At 41.9% G+C, this 21,603-nt stretch overlaps 1 protein-coding gene across 3 annotated transcripts in view; it reads left to right on the forward strand.

Moving 5' to 3' along the window:
* Positions 1–234: 234 nt before the first annotated feature.
* Positions 235–21,603, forward strand: part of LOC126457774 (fatty-acid amide hydrolase 2) — a 104,765-nt gene continuing 83,396 nt past the window's right edge. The window contains exons 1-2 of one of the 3 annotated variants that reach the window (XM_050094353.1): positions 235–359; positions 7,934–8,152. In XM_050094353.1, coding sequence (XP_049950310.1) covers positions 312–359; positions 7,934–8,152 — 267 coding nt within the window. In that variant the 5' untranslated portion in view covers positions 235–311. Of the gene's footprint in view, positions 360–913; positions 1,156–2,084; positions 2,207–7,933; positions 8,153–21,603 lie in introns of those variants that run through there. The other 2 variants (XM_050094354.1, XM_050094355.1) reach the window with 2 other exon arrangements.

The following is a 21,603-nucleotide window of genomic DNA, read 5'->3' on the forward strand; positions in this document are numbered from 1 at the left end:
ATGTTCATCGAAATTTCGAGTATGAAGTATATATTCCGTTTTATTCATACGACCCAATGTTCTCCGAAATTTCTTGTATGTTTTATTCACGACCCAATGACCACAGGTCTTCCGCTACTAATCGCATCTCTCACTAGTTGGTCGGATTTATCATTTATAGAATGCCAGAATGTGATTTGATCCACACAAATTGTATACAGTATACCGACCTTAGCTGCAACGAATCTGCGCAAATCTCCTGTGTACACGCTGAGAACCATATGCGCTGAACGAATGTGTGCAAGTAAATCACTGTACGCTTTCGACCTAGTATGGTCGAAGCTGTACGCTTTTACCGGCCGTTTAAGACCCTACAAGAGGTAGATTTCAATGAAACTGAACTATAGTTTACTTGATTATCCATTAATTTTATTTGTTTAACCGTCCTTGGACCATTCAGTACAACAGTATCGGGCATGTCAGAAACATTACAGAAATAATATATAAAACATAAAGATAAGGAGGATATGGTTGCTATCCTTTTTCTGAATACATGTGACTCTTATTCTAAGGATCTACAGTATTTTATGTTTAAGAGAGAATACCACTCCGGTGCAAATTTGCATATAATCCGTTAGGAATTCAATTGGACCGTGGTGCACTTTTCATTTATGGGTAGCATCTTTCTTCGTAAGCATTCTAACGCCAATAAAAGTTTACCAAATCTTCGGGAAAACTGTAATTCTGTTCCATAAAAATAACCTCGATTAAACACAACTTTAAATTACCAAACTACCGATAATTTAACATTTTCATTGTGAAACCGATAACTGACTGCACATTGAATAAAAACGCGTTTACTTGGGGAATGATTGATGGCAATGATTCAGGATTTCCGCAGCATGAAATTAAATTCTACAAAGGAATTGTAAATCTATTCTTCCTTCATTTTACAGACAATCGCCATCAAAAGGTGACAGTGCGTAAAAGCTGCTGAATCATGTAAACATAGTCACGTCACAGGTGAAGAGTGAAAGTTAAATGGGTTTAACGTTTTGAGTCACATGAAGTAAACCAGTATAACCAATCAGACACATAAGAATAAACTGTTCTTGGCGACATTTACAGATTAAACGTTTCTGTAGAAAAGAAATGTGTCAAAGGAAAGAAAAACGCGTAAGTTGATATCGGCCCATAAACTTTATTCCCTTAATTTAGAGATAGATACTAAGCAGACACGGCTAAAATTTCCAGAAAACTAATTCTTGTATATCATCTTCTCTTGTGTGTGTGTTTTTTTAAGGAATACCACAAATTTAAGTAATTTTTACTGCAGAGAATTGTCTATTTTTTTCTGTTAGCTTTTACGTTTCATTCGGGTTTTCGTAGTTCCTCGCAGATCAATGGGAAAAAGTGCACACTTTTGTTATGCGCTTTAGTATATTTTTAACCAGCATTATCGAGACAGTCAACAAGCAATGTTACTCTTGTGCCTGTTGACATCCCTAAGAGAATTGTTCATTATTTAGAGAAACAACACGAACAGAGTGACTACAGTATGATAATTATCACATTTTATGTAACTTCCCACCGTCTAAATTTTATAATCGCGGTACAAGTATTCCTCATTCATTTTTTATTTAAATTAATGAGTTTGTAATTCATGTATGTGGGCTTCCCTCATGTCTGATAAAGTTTTACTACCGTCTGTACACCGTCAGTCATGATTTAAAGAAAACTGCACGACTTAAATTGTTTTTAAAGTGTGGTAGTTGTTCGTGGTATTTTGCCTCGCCATAGTTATTTAAATGGAATGAATATTTTAGCTGGTTTAACAAACAATTAAAAGTATAGCATAGGCTAAAAGAGAAACCGTTTGGTGCTACATTTGTGCCAATACAACTGTTCACCCATTCCAGTCAATCATAATACATCACTAACAATACATAAAAAATATTGCAAGCCACTTCTCTAAATATTCTATAGGCCTACCTGCTTCCTCTGTACTGTACCTAGTACTCATTCTGCATCAATATATTATTGACTAGGTTCAACTGAATCCTTTGCATATCATTTGGGATAATTAAACTGAAGTCAGGAAAGTGTTCATTCACCAAAAGTGAATAAGAAGAATACTGTGTAAGATAGGCAACTGAACATCTTGCAAAGACATGTTCAGTGATTTTGGAATTGCTACATTCACTTGCCAATGGCTGACATTAATTCGGTAATGGTATTTGTTTCTAATAATTAAAATAAATTCCTTTTGAATTTTGATTTATGCAACCACAAAACAGTAAGGAAAGAAAAATTTCTTTTAGGCTTTTCCTCATTATTTGGGTCTCAGTGTGATGTTCTGTGTATTGAGGTGCAAAAATCTTGAAGTCTTACATAAAGCAACTACACATTGCCTGATTGGATCTAGAGTCGATAATTTAAGTTTCCTGTTATCTGCGTTACAAGTTGCAATACTCATACAAAAGGGCTATATTCGTATTACTGAGATAATTTCATCTTTTTTCAAAATAGTGGTTTTCCTGTTAATTATTTCTTTGAATGTCAACTAATAATTTAAAGTATTTTAATGTTTATTAACTATTAATGCAGTTTCTAGTAGCTACTTCGGGTCGACAGAAGCGTCCGATCCCACGCGTCGGCTTTGACCCGTGACGTAAGGGTGTTGTCGTGTGTGACATCATGACGGCGCGGAGCTTGGTTTGAGTGTGGTGTGTTTGTAGATGTCGTCGTGTTGTGGTTTGTTGTGCTCTCTGGTGGTATGTTCAGGGTTTTCGTTTGTGTGGTGTAATGGGCTCCGTTTGCATTATCCAGAATTGTTAGTGTGTCAGCTGTGTTTGTAGTGGAATTCGTTTCAGTGAGTTAACGATTTTGTGTGAAGGTTAATTTAGTGTTCGCTGTACGTCGTGTGGTAATTTTAGTAAAATTAATCGGTTGTTTTTGTTCAGGAATGGATATGACGGATAAAATTAAGTGCGCAGGTCAAGGGAAGTGTTCGGTCCCAATGTGTGGCTGTGTATGTTGGTATCAGGAGATGTTTTTGAGCTATGTAGACCAAGGGAAGTGTTTGATCGTAATTTATGGGATCGGGAGCTGCTGTTGAGCTATATAGGTCAAGGGAAGTGTCCGATTCCAGATGATATTGTTTAGTGGTATTTGGGGAGTTTTGTGCTGTCGGTTTTTTCTTCTTTTTGTGTGGTTTTGTATGGGGGTGGGCGTCTAAATTTGTTTATATTTAGTTTGCCCCCCCACCCAAAACACCCCATTTCCCGCGCTTGTCCCGTTAGTGTCATTAGGCTTCTTGTGGAAAGTGTGTGTGTTTGTTTTTCGATGTATTTTCGTCCTCACAATGTGTACATAGCGACTTTATATGCGCCATATTGGAATCGTGGTTTATGGTCGTTTCTGCCATATTTGTGACGTCATGGGTCAAAGTAGACGGGCGGGATCGGACGCTTCCGTATTTCCGCTACTTCATCTTCATTTTCTTAATAGGTACCTTGACTCATTTCACATTCCTGAAGGTATTTCTTCATGATGGAATCTGCAGGACATGAAACTGTGGAGGAGTACAATGATTAATTACCTTTTCTGAAACACTTGAAAACTTATTGCAGTGACTCTAAGACATTGTACTTGATCACTAGAACACTGGATAAGCTGGGCACTGTAAAAGAAAAGCTTGTTTTTTCATTTCATTATGTATTCTGTTCTGTAAACTCCATTGTAAAGGAGAGTCTAAAGGGATGTAGAACAAGTCAAGCTGCACATTAACAGGTAGAACCAGCCACTGCAGGCTACTATCATAAGGAGATTTAACAGCCACTTACAACTGACACTAATTGACTCGTATTCATCTACACTAGCATATGCCGTGACATGAGTCTTGGTTTTTGAAAACATTCTGTAGTTATCAGAGGGAGAATAACTGCCTATCAGTTATTTTCAGGAGGCAAAATTGCAGTACACATTTTGGTATTTAGGGCATTTGAAAATGTTGTGGATAGCCACTAAAGGAAATAAACAAAGGTTAAAAATGGATAGAAGTCCTTTTGTTAAACTAAATGAAGTTTTCAAACTAAGTTTTCAATGTACCTGGAATGAAGTCATTCACAATCAGTAGGTATTACTGTATTTTTCTCTTATAATATAAGTACTACTTGATGATAATAATAATAATAATAATAATAATAATCTGTCATCAGCAACCATTTGACAACTGCTGCTGGATAAAGGCCACTGCTAAATTTTTTGTGGTTTAGGGTCTTCTGCAGTCCATATTCATACTGCTCCTGCATGTTTACTTATGTTATCTACCGCACCTCCCCCCCCCCCCCCCCCCCCCTCCGCTCCCAATTAGATCATTGTCCCAGCCTTCTCTTACTGCTTGGAATTCAGTATAGAACATCCATTTGTATGGCTACAAGCCCCACCTAGCTTTCATTAATTTTCATTGTTCTACCACAGCCACTCCAATTTGTACCCTTATCTGCTTGTTTTCTGTCTCTCCTAGTAATTCCCATCAAGCAGTTCTTGGAAAACACCATGTTTATAATGGTGTACGCATTTAAAGTGCATGCCTCATTATGCAAATCAGAATGGGTCCGCACTCATTCTAGACTTTGTCTCAGACCCATCAAAACCTGTATTTATTTTACCAAAAATAATACAGACTATTGCCCTTGTTTGTTGATTATGCAGTCCACCTGTTTATTGTCATCATCTATATGGATACTCTGCAAATTACACTTAGGTGGCTGGCAGAGGGGTCATCGATCAACTTCATTACAATTTTCTATTATTCCAATCTCGAATAGGGCACGGAAAAAATGAACACCTATATCTTTCTGTGCGAGCACTGATTTCCCTTGTTTTATTGGGGTGATCATTTCTCCATATGTAGGTTGGCATCATCAAAATATTTTCACATTCAGAGGAGAAAGTTGGCGATTGAAATTTTGTGAGAAGATTCTACCACAACGAAAAACCCCAAATCCTGTGTCATGTCAGTGACACTCTCTCCCCTATTTCGTGATAAGACAAAACGTGCTGCCTTTCATTGAACTTTCTCGATGTACTCTGTTAATCCTATGTGGCAAGGATCCCACAACACACAGCAGTATTCTAAAAGAGGAAGGACAAATGTAGTGTACACAGTCTCTTTAGTAGATCTGTAACATTTTCTAAGTATCTTGCCAATAAAACACAGTCTTTGGTTTGCCTCCCCCACAACATTTTCTATGTGTTCATTTCAATTTAAGTTGTTTGTAATTGTAATTCCTAGGTATTTTGGAATTTATGGTTCTGTGATTTCTTTTTGATTTTTTTTGTCAATGTGTTCAATTTATGTTGTTTTATAATCTTATTGTAATTGTTTTTAAAGCCTACTTTCAGCCTTTCTGTGATAATTTCTGCCAATAGCTGTTAAAGTTTTTCTGCTCTAGAGTTAAATGATACACTGTCATGACTAAAATGGAGATAGTTTAAACACATTTCATTAAAACATATTCCTTCCTTTTTTTCCCATTTTAGGGACCTGAAAATTTTCTGTAGGACTGCTAGTAATAGTCTTGGTAATGGAGAGCCTCCTGTCAGACTTCTTTTTCAATTCCGATTTTTTTTATTTCCCCTCCCCCCCCCCCCCCCCCTAGGTGAAATCCAACAGAAGTTGTCTGTTTGGTGTTCAGTATACTAACATACGTTGAAACAATGTTTTATTTTTCAAGTAATATCCGGTGCAATATTTTCATCATGAGTGGGGTTTTGAACTTCCTTATGCAGGTGATTTTCAGAGAAGGTTGTAATTTTTACCAGTTGATTGTTAGATGATTAAAATATCCTCCAATAACGACATTATGATTGGTGAAAATATGTATTAGTGAACTAAGGAGTTCTGTAAAGTATTCCGTGCATCTGGAGATGGGTCTGGCGGTTGACAGAAGTACCCCGCTAAAAGTTTATTTCCCACCCTTGGTACTGTGGCTAGCCCATACAGTCTTGCATGCATTTCATTTCCGTCTCAGTGGATATGAGTTTCTTGTCTATGGTGATAAATACTTTACCTCCATTTCCCATTAACCTATCCTTTCAGTAGCTATGATATTGTAATCCATGTCTATGTGGCATCCCTGGCCAGAATCCACCCCTGTTATAGCCCCATGTAGATAATCTAGGGCAAGACTTGTACCTTACACCAAGGCACAATGTCCAACTGCAGTCCAAAAACAGCTGTTTCCTTCCCAGAAAAAGGTACAGTGAAATTTGATATCAGCCATGCTGTATGCTGGCTGTTCTGCAATTACTGTGCAGTGTTGTATGAGTGTCATCTGGAAATTAAGTTTTGCTGTTATTTATTTATTTTTTAATAAATCATAGTTACATGAAAAACTTTATTGATAACAGATACATCAATGCTTGAGCTATTTTTCAACATAATCAACACAGAATGGAGACACTTGTCGTATTGTGGGATCACCTTTTGTATTCCTGTGTCATAGAGTAGGAGTGGAACAAGCGTACAGCAGTCATTGTCAGTTCTATGCCATTGTGAAAATGCTGACTGGCAGGTACGTATTTGTTGAGGTCCAAGAAAATATCGAAATCACGGAGAACAAGATCAGCATTGTTTGGCTGATGGTCAAATAGCTCCCAATCAAACCTCTTCTGAAGAAGTGTTCTGTACCAAGCCGTATGTGGGCAATCATTGTCATGGATTAACACAACACCTGCACTGTGCATTTCATACGTCTTATTTTGAATGGCTGATCGCAATTTCTTCAGTGTTTTACAAAAACAGTCAGTGTTCACTTTTTCATCTCTTGTTAAGAAGTCAATGAGCGGAATGTGCATCCTGTCCCAGAACATGACTACCCACACTGAACTGTCTCTTTTAACTTTATCTTGACTGGAGTCCACTATGACACCAATGCATCGATTGCTACTTGGTTTCCAGGGTAAATTTAAAAACCCATGTCTCATCACCTGTGACAGTCTGGTCGAGGAATTCATCACCGTCCTTGTGGTACCCACTGTTACTTCTAAGCAGTTTACTTTGTGTTATTGTGTGAGGTTTCTCATTACCCACCTAGCATACGCTTCCTGTAACAGCAGCCATTTAGTGATAATTTCATGCAGCAAGGCTCACAATATCTGCAGAAAATGTCTAAAGAGATCTATAACTGTGGAGCAAATCCTCTCCATAATGTGTTGCTGCACCAGCTGCATAAGGTCATCATTGATGAGGGGCAGTCACTTGCAGCCCTGTGCAATAAGGACACTTTGACAATCTTTGGACAATTGCCTTCACCATTAACACATCTACATCTACATCCATACTCCGCAAGCCACCTGACGGTGTTCTGTTTGCTCATGATCTTTGGGCCTTACACCTGCCACAGCTGATGGTGATTGTCAATTGACACTTGTTTTGTGCATTAAGAAATTTTATTACAGACTGATCCTCATGGTCGGGGAGAGAAAGAATAAGAGCTGGCACTTTCAGCCACTGCTGCAGCAGCACATCGTAGCTCTGTCACCCAGGTGCTGTATTTCAGGATAAATATGTTAAAAGAAAAAAGGGAACTTAATTTGTGGATGACCCTCAAATGTGGATATGACAAGAAGGTACATATCTTCCTGCATGAATGGACACTGTCGAAATGAGGCTAATGTCAAAATCAACCATCCAGTTGCTGCCAATAACAGCACAAACTTTCCTGAACTGAGAAGGTATGAGGAGACATCCCTTAAGCACAGGAGCCTGTCCTCACAGTCCACCTTTCCTAGATGTTCTCTGGTCCCTGTCTTCAGCTGCCCCTTTCCCACACCATCCATCCCATCAGCTGCAGGTGAGTGGCAGCCTTTCCTCATTTTTCTTTTATTGTTTGTATTCTGGAATTTTCTCTTGTGTGATAGGATCTGTATTTTTCTTTGTTCACAGAAAAGTATGTACAAAAAATCAATCAAGATCTTCAAGAACACTGTGATACCATTAATTGTGCAGTTGTTGGCACTAGTCCGCATAATCATTGACCGAATAATAGATTTCTGCTTTTCTCTGTATTATGATGACACCAAGAAGATAGCGGTGCCTGAAGCAAAAACTTCTCTTTTGATGGAAAGTGCACTTTCCTTGGCGAAAAAAATAAGGAACAAAGAAGTAAGTTAATAATCATAGTGCTTTTCTACACTTATGAAGACTGGCATATTGACCTCAAATTGTCAGAATATGAATCATCACCATTACATTGCGTCATTCTTATGGAAAGGAGTCTTTGTAATCTGAAAAGAAGCCAAGTAATCAACCTAAATAATCAACTTAGATTTTTCTACGTTTAGAGCAAGCTGCCATTCTTCACATCAAATAGATATTCTGCCTTAATCATCCTGTATCCATGTATAGTCACTCAATGATGATACTTCCCCTTATACTACAGCATCATTAGGATGCGACAGAGCTGCTGCTGTAGTTTTAGAACAAATAGCTATATCAGCTGTGAAACCCAAAATTTCTTCTGGGTTGCTATTGCAGAATAGTTCTCTGATAATTTTAACAGCTTAGAGATCCCCTCTAGGAAACTTTCAGCTGTTTATGAGAAATCTAGATGCATTATTGAGCTACATATTAGACAAGAAGAAAAAGTAGTTTGTGGAGATCTCAGTGTAGATTTCTTAAAATATGAACCCAGGAAAAATGAACCAAAACATTATGTGGGTGCCTCAATCGAATTTCAGTGGTCAGTTTTTCCATCGTGAGTACAGGAAGGTGGTAGGACACTAATCGGAAACATTTTTGTAGACAGTCTTTAGGATGAAACAGTTAATGTGCACCCAATTGTTAATGGACTATCTGATCATAACGCACAATTAATGGAAATAAACAATATGGCACCTCAAGCCCTGAGACAGGCTTGTACAAAACGGTGGGGCTTATTAACGAGAAGAGGATACAGTATTTTTAGAGTAAGCTAAAAGAGGTGGTATGGGATGAGGTTTGTAGAAAGAGGACGGATGTCAAATTCAGTTTATTCCATAGTGAATTTGTGTCAGTATTTGAAAGTAACTTTCCTAAAAAGTTTTCCAGAAAATTTATTAAAAACCAAGTAAGCCATTGATAAAAAAGGGAAATAAAATGTCAAATAAGAGGAAGAGGGATATTTATAAAAATACCAGAATAATTCAAGAACTGACATCACGTGCATACTACAAAAAAAATATTGTAATATTTTAAAGAAAGTCATTAAACTGTCGAGAAGTATGTATACCCTGCCGGAAATTAATGATGCAGATAATAAGATTAAAACCATGTGGGATAGGACAGCCAGTGAGTGTTCAAATGTTCAATGTGTGAAATCTTATGGGACTTAGCTGCTAAGGTCGGACTCGAACCTCCGCCGGGACCAGCCACACAGTCCATGTCTGCAGCACCTTAGACTGCTTGGCTAATCCCGCGTGGTGCCAGTGAGTGTACAAGATACCATGACAGTTAAACTAAATCACAATGTCGCTACTGATAATCATGATTTGTGAGTACTTTTAACAATCACTTTCTAAATGCAGCAGAAAAATTTTTATTAAATGATTCAGTTTAAGGACCAAGAGAATATGTTGAAAATGTCATTCCACAAAACTTTAAGCAACTAGAAGTAGCACCAACATCCTTCACTGTAATTAATATATTTCTAAAAATTCTAAAAACAAAAGTTCATGGAATTTCAAACAGATTTCTGAAAAGTAGTTCTAACTTAATAAGTACTGTGCTTAGTGATATATGTAATGCATCACTGGTATAGGGAATTATCCAGACATGTTAAAATATGCAGTTGAAGGGCTTTGTGGAAGAACCAGATATCTCCACTTTTGGACTAAAATGAGCTGCATATTGATCCTCTCTCTTTGGTGTAAAAAGCACGTGGTTTCACAGAACAATCATGCTGCTAGAGAGTGAAAGGAGCTGCCTGGTTACTTCACCAAAATGATTTGTGTATGTTACCATAGGTGACTGTGCATGGTGGCTAGTAGTACACAAAGACACAGTGCTAGCAGGAGCATCACACATCAGTCGGTTGTTGTTACTATGGTAGGAATAAATGATGTGAGTGACTTTTCTGCTTCAGAAAGTGAATTTGTACCTTCTGAAGACTATGATACATTCAAACATCTTATCTTTTGGAACATCTTAAAGGAGGAAAGAGCGATTTGTTGGGAAAGCTTGGGCAGATTTCTCAGACCCTTGGTTGTGAGGACCCACCTGTTATAAGGAGAAGGCAAAGCAAAACTGAAAGAAAAGGCATCAGAAAGTATGATGTTCAAGACGGTACACTGGTGAAAACTGCACCAGCTTGAGTTCAGAGGGACAATCTAAGAAGTAAATATCAATTAAAAAGGTAAGAGAAATGAAAGATGGAAAGTTATTTGCAATTATACATCTACATACATACTCCCCAAGCCACTGTACAGTGGACTGCAGAAGGTACAACATACCACTAGTAGCCATTTCCTTTCCTGTTCCACCTACAAATAGAGTGAGAGAAAATGAAAGTCTATAAGCCACCGTACAAGCCCAAATTTTTCTCCTCTTATCTTTGTGGTCCTTATTTAAAATGTACATTGGCAGAGGTGGAACCATTGTGTTGTTGACTTCAAATGTTGGTTCTCTAAAGTTCCTCAATCTCAATAATGCCTCATGAAAAGAATGCTGTCTTCCCTTCAGGGATTCACATGTGGGTTTATAAAGTGTAAAAAGGAAGAAGGAAAAAAGAGGGAAGAGAGAGAGAGACAATTTTTAAATTAAGAGAGAAAGGTGAAAATCTAAGAAAAGATAAATGACTAATTTAACTCTGCCATCCTTCTGTTAGTTGTTGTTATCGTTATATAGAAAGTCATCCAATGAACACACCAGTCGGCAAACAGAATGATTCCTTTCACATTTTGCTCTGCCTTTGATGTTACAGTATTTATTAGTGGAGAGGGTGGATTAAGTGTTAGTGGGTAGGTTGTTGGGAGTGTCGTGTGGTTTGACAAGGTTGTTATAAAGATTAGTAGAGCAATGGAAGATAGCAAAAGGTGTTGTGGTGAATTGACCAGGGAGAGACTACCATTTTATGGCGTGACTTAAATGTGTCATAGGCATAGAGGAGTAAACTATTGAGGTATTCAGGGTGTGGATTGTACTGAGTGACAAGGGGAGTTTGGTATATGCTATTGCTGATAATGTCATGACAAAAGAGGATGCAGAACCAGCGGTGCTGGCAGCCAGCAAACTGCTTACAGTGGCTACTGACAGGGTGGGCCAGTGCTGTGTGTATTGTAAAGAGAGCCTCTAATCTCTTTTCTCGGCGTGCTCTCTTGTCGTATTAAGTGTGCCGCTGACATTTCTGGCTTGTGTACGGCTTTGTGTGATTTAGTTCTTGAGACGTTAGAAGTCTCACTGTTGACAACTTGGTCAGGCTTAGACACAGTGCAGTGTTTTCCTCCCAGGTTGCGAATTCATCTTTTCAAACCCCAGGAATGAGTTGCCAAAGTGGTGACGAGTCTGTCTCGCGCATGCATCAGTTGGGTTGCATCATCATGGATTACCTCTTTATGGAATTGTGGCAGCAGCAGCAGCAGCAGCAGCAGCAAATACAGCACACTAAGTGCTGCAAGTGATGGGCAACTGTGGCAACAGGCACCACCCACCCCAGCCACCCCTCAGGCTTTAAGACATTTTGACATAGGTACAGAGATTTCTACTGCAAGGTAAGAAAAGTTGCCGAAACTGTAGATGTAAATGCACTCTTCCTTTCTTCTCGTTCCTTTCTTTATAATTTGGTACAAACGCTTTCTCTGCACATGGACCCTGCTTTGTTGAAATTTGACGATTTGTGTGTGGTTTTGATTGCACATTTTGTGCATAAATCACATGCTGTGGCAGTGCATCTTAAGTTAAATCAGCTATGAAAGTGGGGTTAATGAGTTGATAGCAGAGTTACAGTGTTTGGCTAGAGATTATAAGTGTGATTATAGTCAGTGTGGCATACGTTACTAAGAGCTAACCATCCACAAAGTAATTATTTGATTAGCTCCAGATAAGTCATTTCAAGTGAGGGCCTTTGGGTTGTCTGACTCGTCTCTAGCCAATGGGGCACAGTTAGCATGGTTGTATGAGTTGTCTGTGGTGGCACGGAAAACCTTTGCTGATGAGTGCCATGCAGTGGAAGTGGAGTGTGGCTTATTCCATAGTACATCATCATACAATACAGCAGAGTCTCATTCCCCAGAGTCATAACATGCCTAGGTCTCACTTAGTTGCTGAAGAGCAGTCTCACTGCAGCTGTGTTAAGTAGCTTCATGAGGGATATACCAGGAATCAGGTTTCTCCACCATAGGACCAGCCTTCATGCAAACAGTGGAGTGGCAGGCAGTAACATCTGTCCTCTCTTGGTGTTGGAGAGTTCGTTAGATGGCTGGACGTGTCACACCCAACATAACTTGTGGAAATGTCTGCATTTAAATAAAATTTATTTATAGTGCAACCACAGGGAGGCCACAGTTGCTGTGTGTGCTACATAGCATCCTGTTCACAATGTTGACTAGTTGGGTATTAATGCACTTTCCATAACAGGTGCACGCACTTTGCAAACGGTTCATAAGCTTGTGCTACAGTTTTCTCTTTTGGGACACTCAGTTGAGTTTCAGCTTGATACTGGGGCTGTGACCTCATTAATCAGTTTGTCTACATGTCATGAACTAGGCAGCCCTCTGTTACAAGTAGTTACAAAAACAGTGTAGTTGCCAACAAATTCTGTTGAAGGGTCAACTGGTTGTGGTGACAAAATATAACATGGGACAGCAAGTAACATTATAAGTGGTCAATTGTGCTGCAATGTTGAATATTTTTTGGGTTGAACACTTTTATATGGCAATTGATTTCCAAAGGTTGATCATGTAATTTTTAAATTTGTAGTCATCCTCTTCACGACCTTGAGTCACTTTTGCAGACCCATAAATAGTTGCTTGAGCCAATGTGGGGTAAAGCAAGTGATTTTATTGCCCACATTTAGCTTAAACCATCTGTGACCCCTAAGTTTCGTGGTGGCTGCCCTTTGTCGTTTGCTGTGAGAGACATAGTTAAAGCTGAATTAGACAGACTACACAATTAGGGGACATTTCACCTGTAGCATCAAGTCTCTGGGCAACACCATTTGTGGTGGTTAAAAGACCCTATAGGGTGATTCGGTTGTGTGGCAATTTTAAATCCACTATTAACACCCAAAGTGAGTTGGACATTTATCCAATCCCTCGCACCAAGGCCGGTGGATGCCATTTTTCAAAAACTGATTTGTGAGATGCCTGTCTACAGTTGCCCCTCAATGCCAAGTCATATCAGTTGCTCATTATTTATACACTGTTTGGCTTCTTATAAATTTACCATGTTACCTTTTGCTGTTGCATCAGCCACAGGAATTTTTAAGCAGATTATTGAGCAGAGATTTCACCATATTCCGAAGTGTGCAATTTATCAGGATGACTTAATTGTTACTTGGGCCACCAGGGTAGGACATTTGCAAAATTTTCAGGCAGTGTTTCAGGCACGGAAGGACAATGGTCTTTATTGTAAGTTGGAAAAGTGTACATTTCTTTTGCACCCAGTGTGAAGTGTTTAGGGAATGCCTTATGTAAGGAGGGCATTAAACCACTTGATGATCGTGTCGCAGTAATTGATAAGTTGTTCATCCCTCAGAACTTAAAGGGGCTGCAGGCATTCCTTGGCAAGGTTAACTATTGTAAGAAATTCACACCGTGTGAATTGGAGGTCTTACAACCTCTCAGTCAACATTGTAAGAAGGGTGTGAAATTTGTTTGGTCAGGCACTTGTCAGTGTGCTTTTTTGTGACTAAAAGCTTGGTAACCATTGGTCCCTGCCTTGCTAGCTTTGACTCAAAGACAAACTTAATACTGACTGCTGACACATCACAGTATAGGACTGGTGCCATACTGTCCCCCAGAAATCTAGACAGATCAGAACAACCAATTGCTTTCACATCTAAGAACCCCTTGCCTGCCCAAAAGAATTACTCCCAGATACAGAAAGAGCCCGCCCATGAACCGTGGACCTTGCCGTTGGTGGGGAGGCTTGCGTGCCTCAACGATACAGATAGCCGTACAGTAGGTGCAACCACAATGGAGGGGTATCTGTTGAGAGGCCAGACTGTTATAACGTCAAGTTTAACACATATATTTCAGAACGACACAACACATATAAGTCACAGAGTAAGTTGACAAGCAAGACATGTGTACATGTAGCATTCGAATGAGCACTGAGTCCCAGTCTAGCGGCCGCTGCTCGGCTGGCCGCTTAGGTGGCACAGCTGCTGCATGCCTGGCAGACAGCGCCGCACGTAGAGGACGCGCGTAATTGCGCGGCGGCGCTTTGAATGATCGGCGAGTCACAACACTTCCCCCTTTTGAAATTGTTGCACTGGTCTTGATGGAGGTGTCCTGGAGATGGCTAACGTCCGTAGGCGTTGTTTGACTTGCTGTAAAGTCTCGAGGAGGAGGCTTCCCGTACGGAGGGAAGTGTCCCCGATGATAACGGGTCGAGATGACAGGAGACGTAGGGGTCGAATCTGCTGGGGCCCCGTGCACCAGTCTGCCCGTTGCGGCCAGTTCAGTTGATATGACAGGAGACATGGGCGATGTGTCGGCGTCCGTTGGAGGAGGAGGCGAGTAGATTTGTTCTGACAGAGGATGGTCATCCAGTTCCTGCATGGGCACGTCTCCTGGTGACGTTTGTTCTTGTGCTGGCATCGCGATGACGGTGAGAGGGCTGCATTGTAAGTATTGAGAGATGCCAAGATCCCGAGCGTCAGGTAGAGCCAAAGATGGTGTAGCGGCATTCGGAACAGGCGTTGCTGGCACACGAGGCCGAAGCTGGTCCGAATGACGCACTGCAACACCCGTGTCCGTCTGGATTTCATACAGGCGTCTGCCACGGTGTCTTAAAATGCGGCCCGGGTTCCATTTTGGCCGCCTGCCATATCCCCGTACCCAGACGAGGTCGTCGGCGGTGAACCGGCCAAGTGAAGTCACCCGCGGCCGTGAGGTGGAAGGCCGCAGAAGATGAAGTAGCATGTGGGGCTGTTGGCCATGTAAGAGCTCAGCCGGGCTGTGGTCGCCCATGGGGGTGAAACGGTAAGATGCCAGAAACTGGAGAAGCGCATCATCAGCAGCAGAAGAAGTCAGAAGTTTCCGCATCTGAGCCTTAAATGTGCGGACCAGTCGTTCAGCCTCACCGTTGGATTGTGGATGGAACGGCAGGGCCGTGACATGCATAACGCCATGACAAGTACAAAAATCCGCAAATTCGGAAGAGGCAAATTGCGGACCATTATCAGTAACAAGAGTAGAGGGGAGGCCTTCCAAAGAAAAAATGCGGGCAAGAGCACTGGTGGTTGCCGCGGTGGTAGGCGACGTGCAACGGACAATGAAAGGAAGGGTAGGCATCAGTTACGAGGAGCCAATAAGTACCTAAAAAGGGTCTCGCAAAGTCAGCATGACTGCGCTCCCAAGGCTTCTCAGGCGAACGCCACGGTGACAAAGATGACTTCGGGGCAGCGGCCTGTGACGCACAAGGGCCACAGGCAGTGACCATGTGTGCTATTTCAGAGTCGATGCCAGGCCAGTACACATGACGGCGCGCCAGAGATTTTGTGCGAGACACACCCCAGTGCCCTTGGTGAAGGAGGCGCAAGACCGAAGCACGCAAAGACGCAGGTACCACAACACGCGGCAAAGCATTGTCAGTGGAGAGGAGAATAACACCATCCCTAGCCGTGAGGCGGTAGCGCAAAGCATAGTAGTTCCGCAACGGATCAGAAGTGTTAGTGGACGGGCGATCTGGCCAACCCTTCTGTGAATACAGCATAAAACCCGGGAGAGGGTAGGGTCAGAACCAGTAGCAGCCGCCAGCCTGTCCCCAGTGATGGGGAACCCGTCCACAACCCGCTGCTCGGCAACATCCAGGTGGAAACACAAAAGTTCGTCCCTATCGAATGCCTGATCAGGACCCTTGGGAAGGCGAGACAGAGCATCAGCATTTGCATGTTGAGCCGTTGGCCAGAAATGAATCTCATAATTGAAACGAGACAAGTAAAGAGCCCAACGCTGGAGGCGGTGTGCAGCCTTGTCGGGAAGTGACGTTGATGGATGAAACAAGGAAACAAGTGGTTTGTGATCCGTAACAACATGAAATTTTGAGCCATAGAGAAAAACACCAAACTTATGAAGAACATAAATAATGGCCAAAGATTCTTTCTCAATTTGAGAATACTTTTGTTGGGCATCCGTGAGTGTTTTGGAGGCATAAGCAATGGGTTGTTCCGAACCGTCAGAAAAATGGTGCGCAAGGACTGCACCGACCCCATATTGAGAGGCGTCTGTGGCAAGAACAAGATGTTGGCCAGGTCGGTAAGTAGCCAGGCACGGGGCCTGTTTCAGCATAGTCTTCAATTTCTGGAAAGCCGCTTCGCATGACATGGACCAGTGAAAAGACACGTTTTTATGCAACAGGCGATGCAACGGCTGAGCCACCGAAGCCGCAGACGGTAAAAACTTGTGATAGTATGCTATTTTCCCCAAGAAGGCCTGCAGTTTCTTAACAGATGTAGGGCGAGGAAGGGCATCGATTGCAGTGACAGTTTGCTGAAGCAGGCAAATACTATCCTGAGAGAGTCGAAACCCCAAGTACGTGATAGATGCCTGAAAAAATTGTGATTTCTGAAGATTACACTTAAGACCGGCAGTCTGTAAGACATGAAAAAGTGTACCTAGATTTTGAGGATGTTCTTCAGTGGTGGAGCCAGTGACAACAATGTCGTCCATGTAATTGATACACCCAGGGACAGGGAGCAATAATTGTTCCAAGAATCGCTGAAAGAGAGCAGGGGCGCTAGCAACCCCGAATGGCAAGCGTTGGTATTGGTAGAGGCCGAAAGGCGTGTTAAGGACCAGAAACTGCCGGGAAGCAGCGTCGAGAGGAAGTTGATGATAAGCTTCTGACAGATCAATTTTAGAAAAATAATGGCCTCCAGCAAGTTTAGTGAACAGTTGTTCAGGACAGGGCTTAGGGTAAGTGTCGATGAGGCATTGAGCATTTACAGTGGCTTTGAAATCGCCACAGAGACTAATATCACCATTTGGCTTAGCAACGACAACGACAGGAGAGGACCACTCACTGGATGATAGGAAGCAAGACCCTTGAAGTAGTGAGACGATCCAACTCCCGTTTCACCCGATCACGAAGGGCCACAGGAATGGGCCGAGCCCGAAAAAACTTAGGCCGAGCAGTGGGTTTGAGCGTGATATGAGCTTCAAAGTCGTTTGCATGGCCTAACCCAGGAGAAAAAAGGAACGAAAATGTCGTTGACAAGGAATCCAGTTGAACATAAGGAATAGCATCAGAGACAATATTGACAGAGTCATCTATGGAGAACCCAAAAACGCGAAAGGCATCGAAACCATAAAGATTTTCTGCGTTACTCTGGTCGACCACAAATATGGGAACAGTGCGAACAACAGATTTGTAAGATACCTCAGCATTAAACTGTCCCAAGAGAGAAATCTTCTGTTTATTGTACGTCCGTAATTGCTGAGTGACAGGTGACAGGAGTGGAGAACCCAACTGAAGATACGTCTGAGAACTAATTATAGTGGCAGCTGAGCCGGTATCCACTTGCATACGAACATCTCGACCAAGGATTTGGACAGTGAGGAATAACTTCCCTGAAAGGGAAGAAGTGCAGTTGACAGACAACATAGAATCAGAATCAGCATCATGTTCATGAACATCATGTATGCGGTCGGATTTGCAAACGGAAGACACATGACCTTTCTTTTTGCAATTGTGACACACAGCCCAACACTGGGGACAATCCTCGCGTGAATGTTTTGTAAAACACCGCGGACACGAAGGAAGTTGCCGGGGGTTTTGCTGCAGTTTCTTAGCGTGTTGTTTACGGCTAGGCCGAGGCTGCGCGTGGGAGCGCACTGCGGCCACGTTGGCTGGCGTGGACGCGCCGCACGCGTCGTCAACAGCGCACAGAGGTTGTATTTCCCCGACATCACCCCACGCCTCTATTTGCGCCCCAGCGGCGCGAGAAATTTCAAAAGACTGCGCAGTGGAGAGAACTTCATCTAGAGTTGGATTCGCCAACTGAAGGGCACGTTGCCGAACTTCTTTGTCGGGCGCCGACCGGATAATAGCATCCCGTACCATGGAATCGGCATAGGATTCTTTGTGAACGTCAGTAACAATTTGACACTTTCGACTGAGGCGCGATAGGATTGATGTGGCTGTTTTTGACAACAATAAAAGGCAACACGAGAGGCTACCACATGGGTTTGCTTTTGAAAATAGACAGACAGAAGTGAGCACATTTCAGCAAAGGACAAAGACGCAGGATCCTTCAAAGGAGCCAATTGCGACAACAACCGATACATTTGAGGTGAAATCCAGGAAAGGAACAGAGACTTGCATGGTTGTTCGTCCGTGACATGAAATGCCAAGAAGTGCTGTTGAAGATGTTTTTCATAATCAGACCAGTCTTCCGCTGTCTCGTCGTATGGAGGAAAAGGAGGTATAGCCAATGACGAGAAACGCCCCGCATTTGACACCGCGACGAAATCGCGAATTGCCGCTGTTTGAAGCGTTTGCTGTTCAAGGAGATTTTGCAATAGTTGCTCGACAGTAGCCATGGAACCCTGTGGGTCAACGGTGAAAAGGAAAAACCCACTACCTCGTCACCAATTGTTATAATGTCAAGTTTAACACACATATTTCAGAACGACACAACACATGTAAGTCACAGAGTAAGTTGACAAGCAAGGCATGTGTACACGTTAGCATTCGAATGAGCACTGAGTCCCAGTCTAGCGGCTGCTGCTCAGCTGGCCGCTTAGGTGGCGCAGCTGCTGCATGGCTGGCAGACAGCACCGCACGTAGAGGACGTGCGTAATTGCGCGGTGGCGCTTTGAATGATCGGCGAGTCACAACACATACAAACGTGTGGTTCCTGAATAGGGGCATCAGCAGCATTTTCAGTAGCTGCAGGGGCAACAGTCTGGATGATTGACTGATCTAGCCTTGTAAAATTAACCAAAACAGCCTTGCTGTTGTGGTACTGCAAACGGCTGAAAGCAAGGGGAAACTACAGCCGTAATTTTTCCCGAGGGCATGCAGCTTTACTGTATGGTTAAATGATGATGGCGTCCTCTTGGGTAAAATATTCCGGAGGTAAAATAGTCCCCCATTCAGATCTCCGGGCGGGGACTACTCAAGAGGACGTCATTATCAGCAGAAAGAAAACTGGCATTCTATGGATCGGAGTGTGGAATGTCAGATCCCTTAACTGGACAGGTAGGCTAGAAAATTTAAAAAGGGAAATGGATAATTTAAAGTTAGATATAGTGGGAATTAGTGAAGTTTGGTGGCAGGAGGAACAAGACTTCTGGTCAGGTGAATACAGGGTTATAAATACAAAATCAAATAGGGGTAATGCAGGAGTAGGTTTAATAATGAATAAAAAAAATAGGAGTGCAGGTAAGCTACTACAAACAGCATAGTGAACGTATTATAGTGGCCAAGATAGACATGAAGCCCATGCCTACTACAGTAGTACAAGTTTATATGCCAACTAGCTCTGCAGATGCCGAAGAAATTGAAGAAATGTATGATGAGATAAAAGAAATTATTCAGGTAGTGAAGGGAGACAAAAATTTAATAGTCATGGGTGACTGGAATTCGACAGTAGGAAAAGGGAGAGAAGGAAACATAGTAGGTGAATATGGATTGGGGCTAAGAAATGAAAGAGGAAGCCGTCTGTTAGAATTTTGCACAGAGCATAACTTAATCATAGCTAACACTTGGTTCAAGAATCATAAAAGAAGGTTGTATACATGGAAGAATCCTGGAGATACTAAAAGGTATCAGATAGATTATGTAATGGTAAGACAGAGATTTAGGAACCAAGTTTTAAATTGTAGGACATTTCCAGGGGCAGATGTGGACTCTGACCACAATCTATTGGTTATGAACTGTAGATTAAAACTGAAGAAACTGCAAAAAGGTGGGAATGTAAGGAGATGGGACCTGGATAAACTGACTAAACCAGAGGTTGCACAGAGTTTCAGGGACAGCATAAGGGAACAATTGACAGGAATGGGGGAAAGAAATACAGTAGAAGACGAATAGGTAGATCTGAGGGATGAAGTAGTGAAGGCAGCAGAGGATCAAGTAGGTAAAAAGACGAGGGCTAGTAGAAGTCCTTGGATAACAGAAGAAATATTGAATTTAATTGATGAAAGGAGAAAATATAAAAATGCAGTAAATGAAGCAGGCAAAAAGGAATACAAACGTCTCAAAAATGAGATCGACAGGAAGTACAAAATGGCTAAGCAGGCATGGCTGGAGGGCAAATGTAAGGATGTAGACGCTTATCTCACTAGGGGTAAGATAGATACAGCCTACAGGAAAATTAAAGAGACCTTTGGAGAAAAGAGAGCCACTTGTATGAATATCAAGAGCTCAGATGGAAACACAGCTCTAAGCAAAGAGGGGAAAGCAGAAAGGTGGAAGGAGTATATAGAGGGTCTATACAAGGGCGATGTACTTGAGGACAATATTATGGAAATGGAAGAGGATGTAGGTGAAGATGAAATGGGAGATACGATACTGCGTGAAGAGTTTGACAGAGCACTGAAAGACCTGAGTTGAAACAAGGCCCCAGGAGTAGACAACATTCCATTAGAACTACTGACGGCCTTGGGAGAGCCAGTCCTGACAAAACTCGACCATCTGGTGAGCAAGATGTACGAGACTGGCGAAATACCCTCAGACTTCAAGAAGAATATAATAATTCCAATCCCAAAGAAAGCAGGTGTTGACAGATGTGAAAATTACCGAACTATCAGTTTAATAAGTCACAGCTGCAAAATACTTAGCAAATTCTTTACAGACGAATGGAAAAACTGGTAGAAGCCGACTTCGGGGAAGATCAGTTTGGATTCCGTAGAAATGTTGGAACACGTGAGGCAATACTGACCTTACGACTTATCTTAGAAGAAAGATTAAGGAAAGGCAAACCTATGTTTCTAGCATTTGTAGACTTAGAGAAAGCTTTTGACAATGTTGACTGGAATACTCTCTTTCAAATTCTAAAGGTGGCAGGGGTAAAATACAGGGAGCGAAAGGCTATTTACAATTTGTACAGAAAGCAGATGGCAGTTATAAGAGTAGACGGGCATGAAAGGGAAGCAGTGGTTGGGAAGGGAGTGAGACAGGGTTGTAGCCTCTCCCCGATTTTATTCAATCTGTATATTGAGCAAGCAGTAAAGGAAACAAAAGAAAAGTTCGGAGTAGGCATTAAAATCCAGGGAGAAGAAATAAAAACTTAGAGGTTCGCAGATGACATTGTAATTCTGTCAGAGACAGCAAAGGACTTGGAAGAGCTGTTGAACAGAATGGACAGTGTCTTGAAAGGAGGGTATAAGATGAACATCAACAAAAGCAAAACGAGGATAATGGAATGTAGGCAAATTAACTCGGGTGATGCTGAGGGAATTAGATTAGGA

The sequence above is a fragment of the Schistocerca serialis genome, chromosome 2, assembly GCF_023864345.2.
Source record: "Schistocerca serialis cubense isolate TAMUIC-IGC-003099 chromosome 2, iqSchSeri2.2, whole genome shotgun sequence".
Classification (NCBI taxonomy): Eukaryota; Metazoa; Arthropoda; class Insecta; order Orthoptera; family Acrididae; genus Schistocerca; species Schistocerca serialis.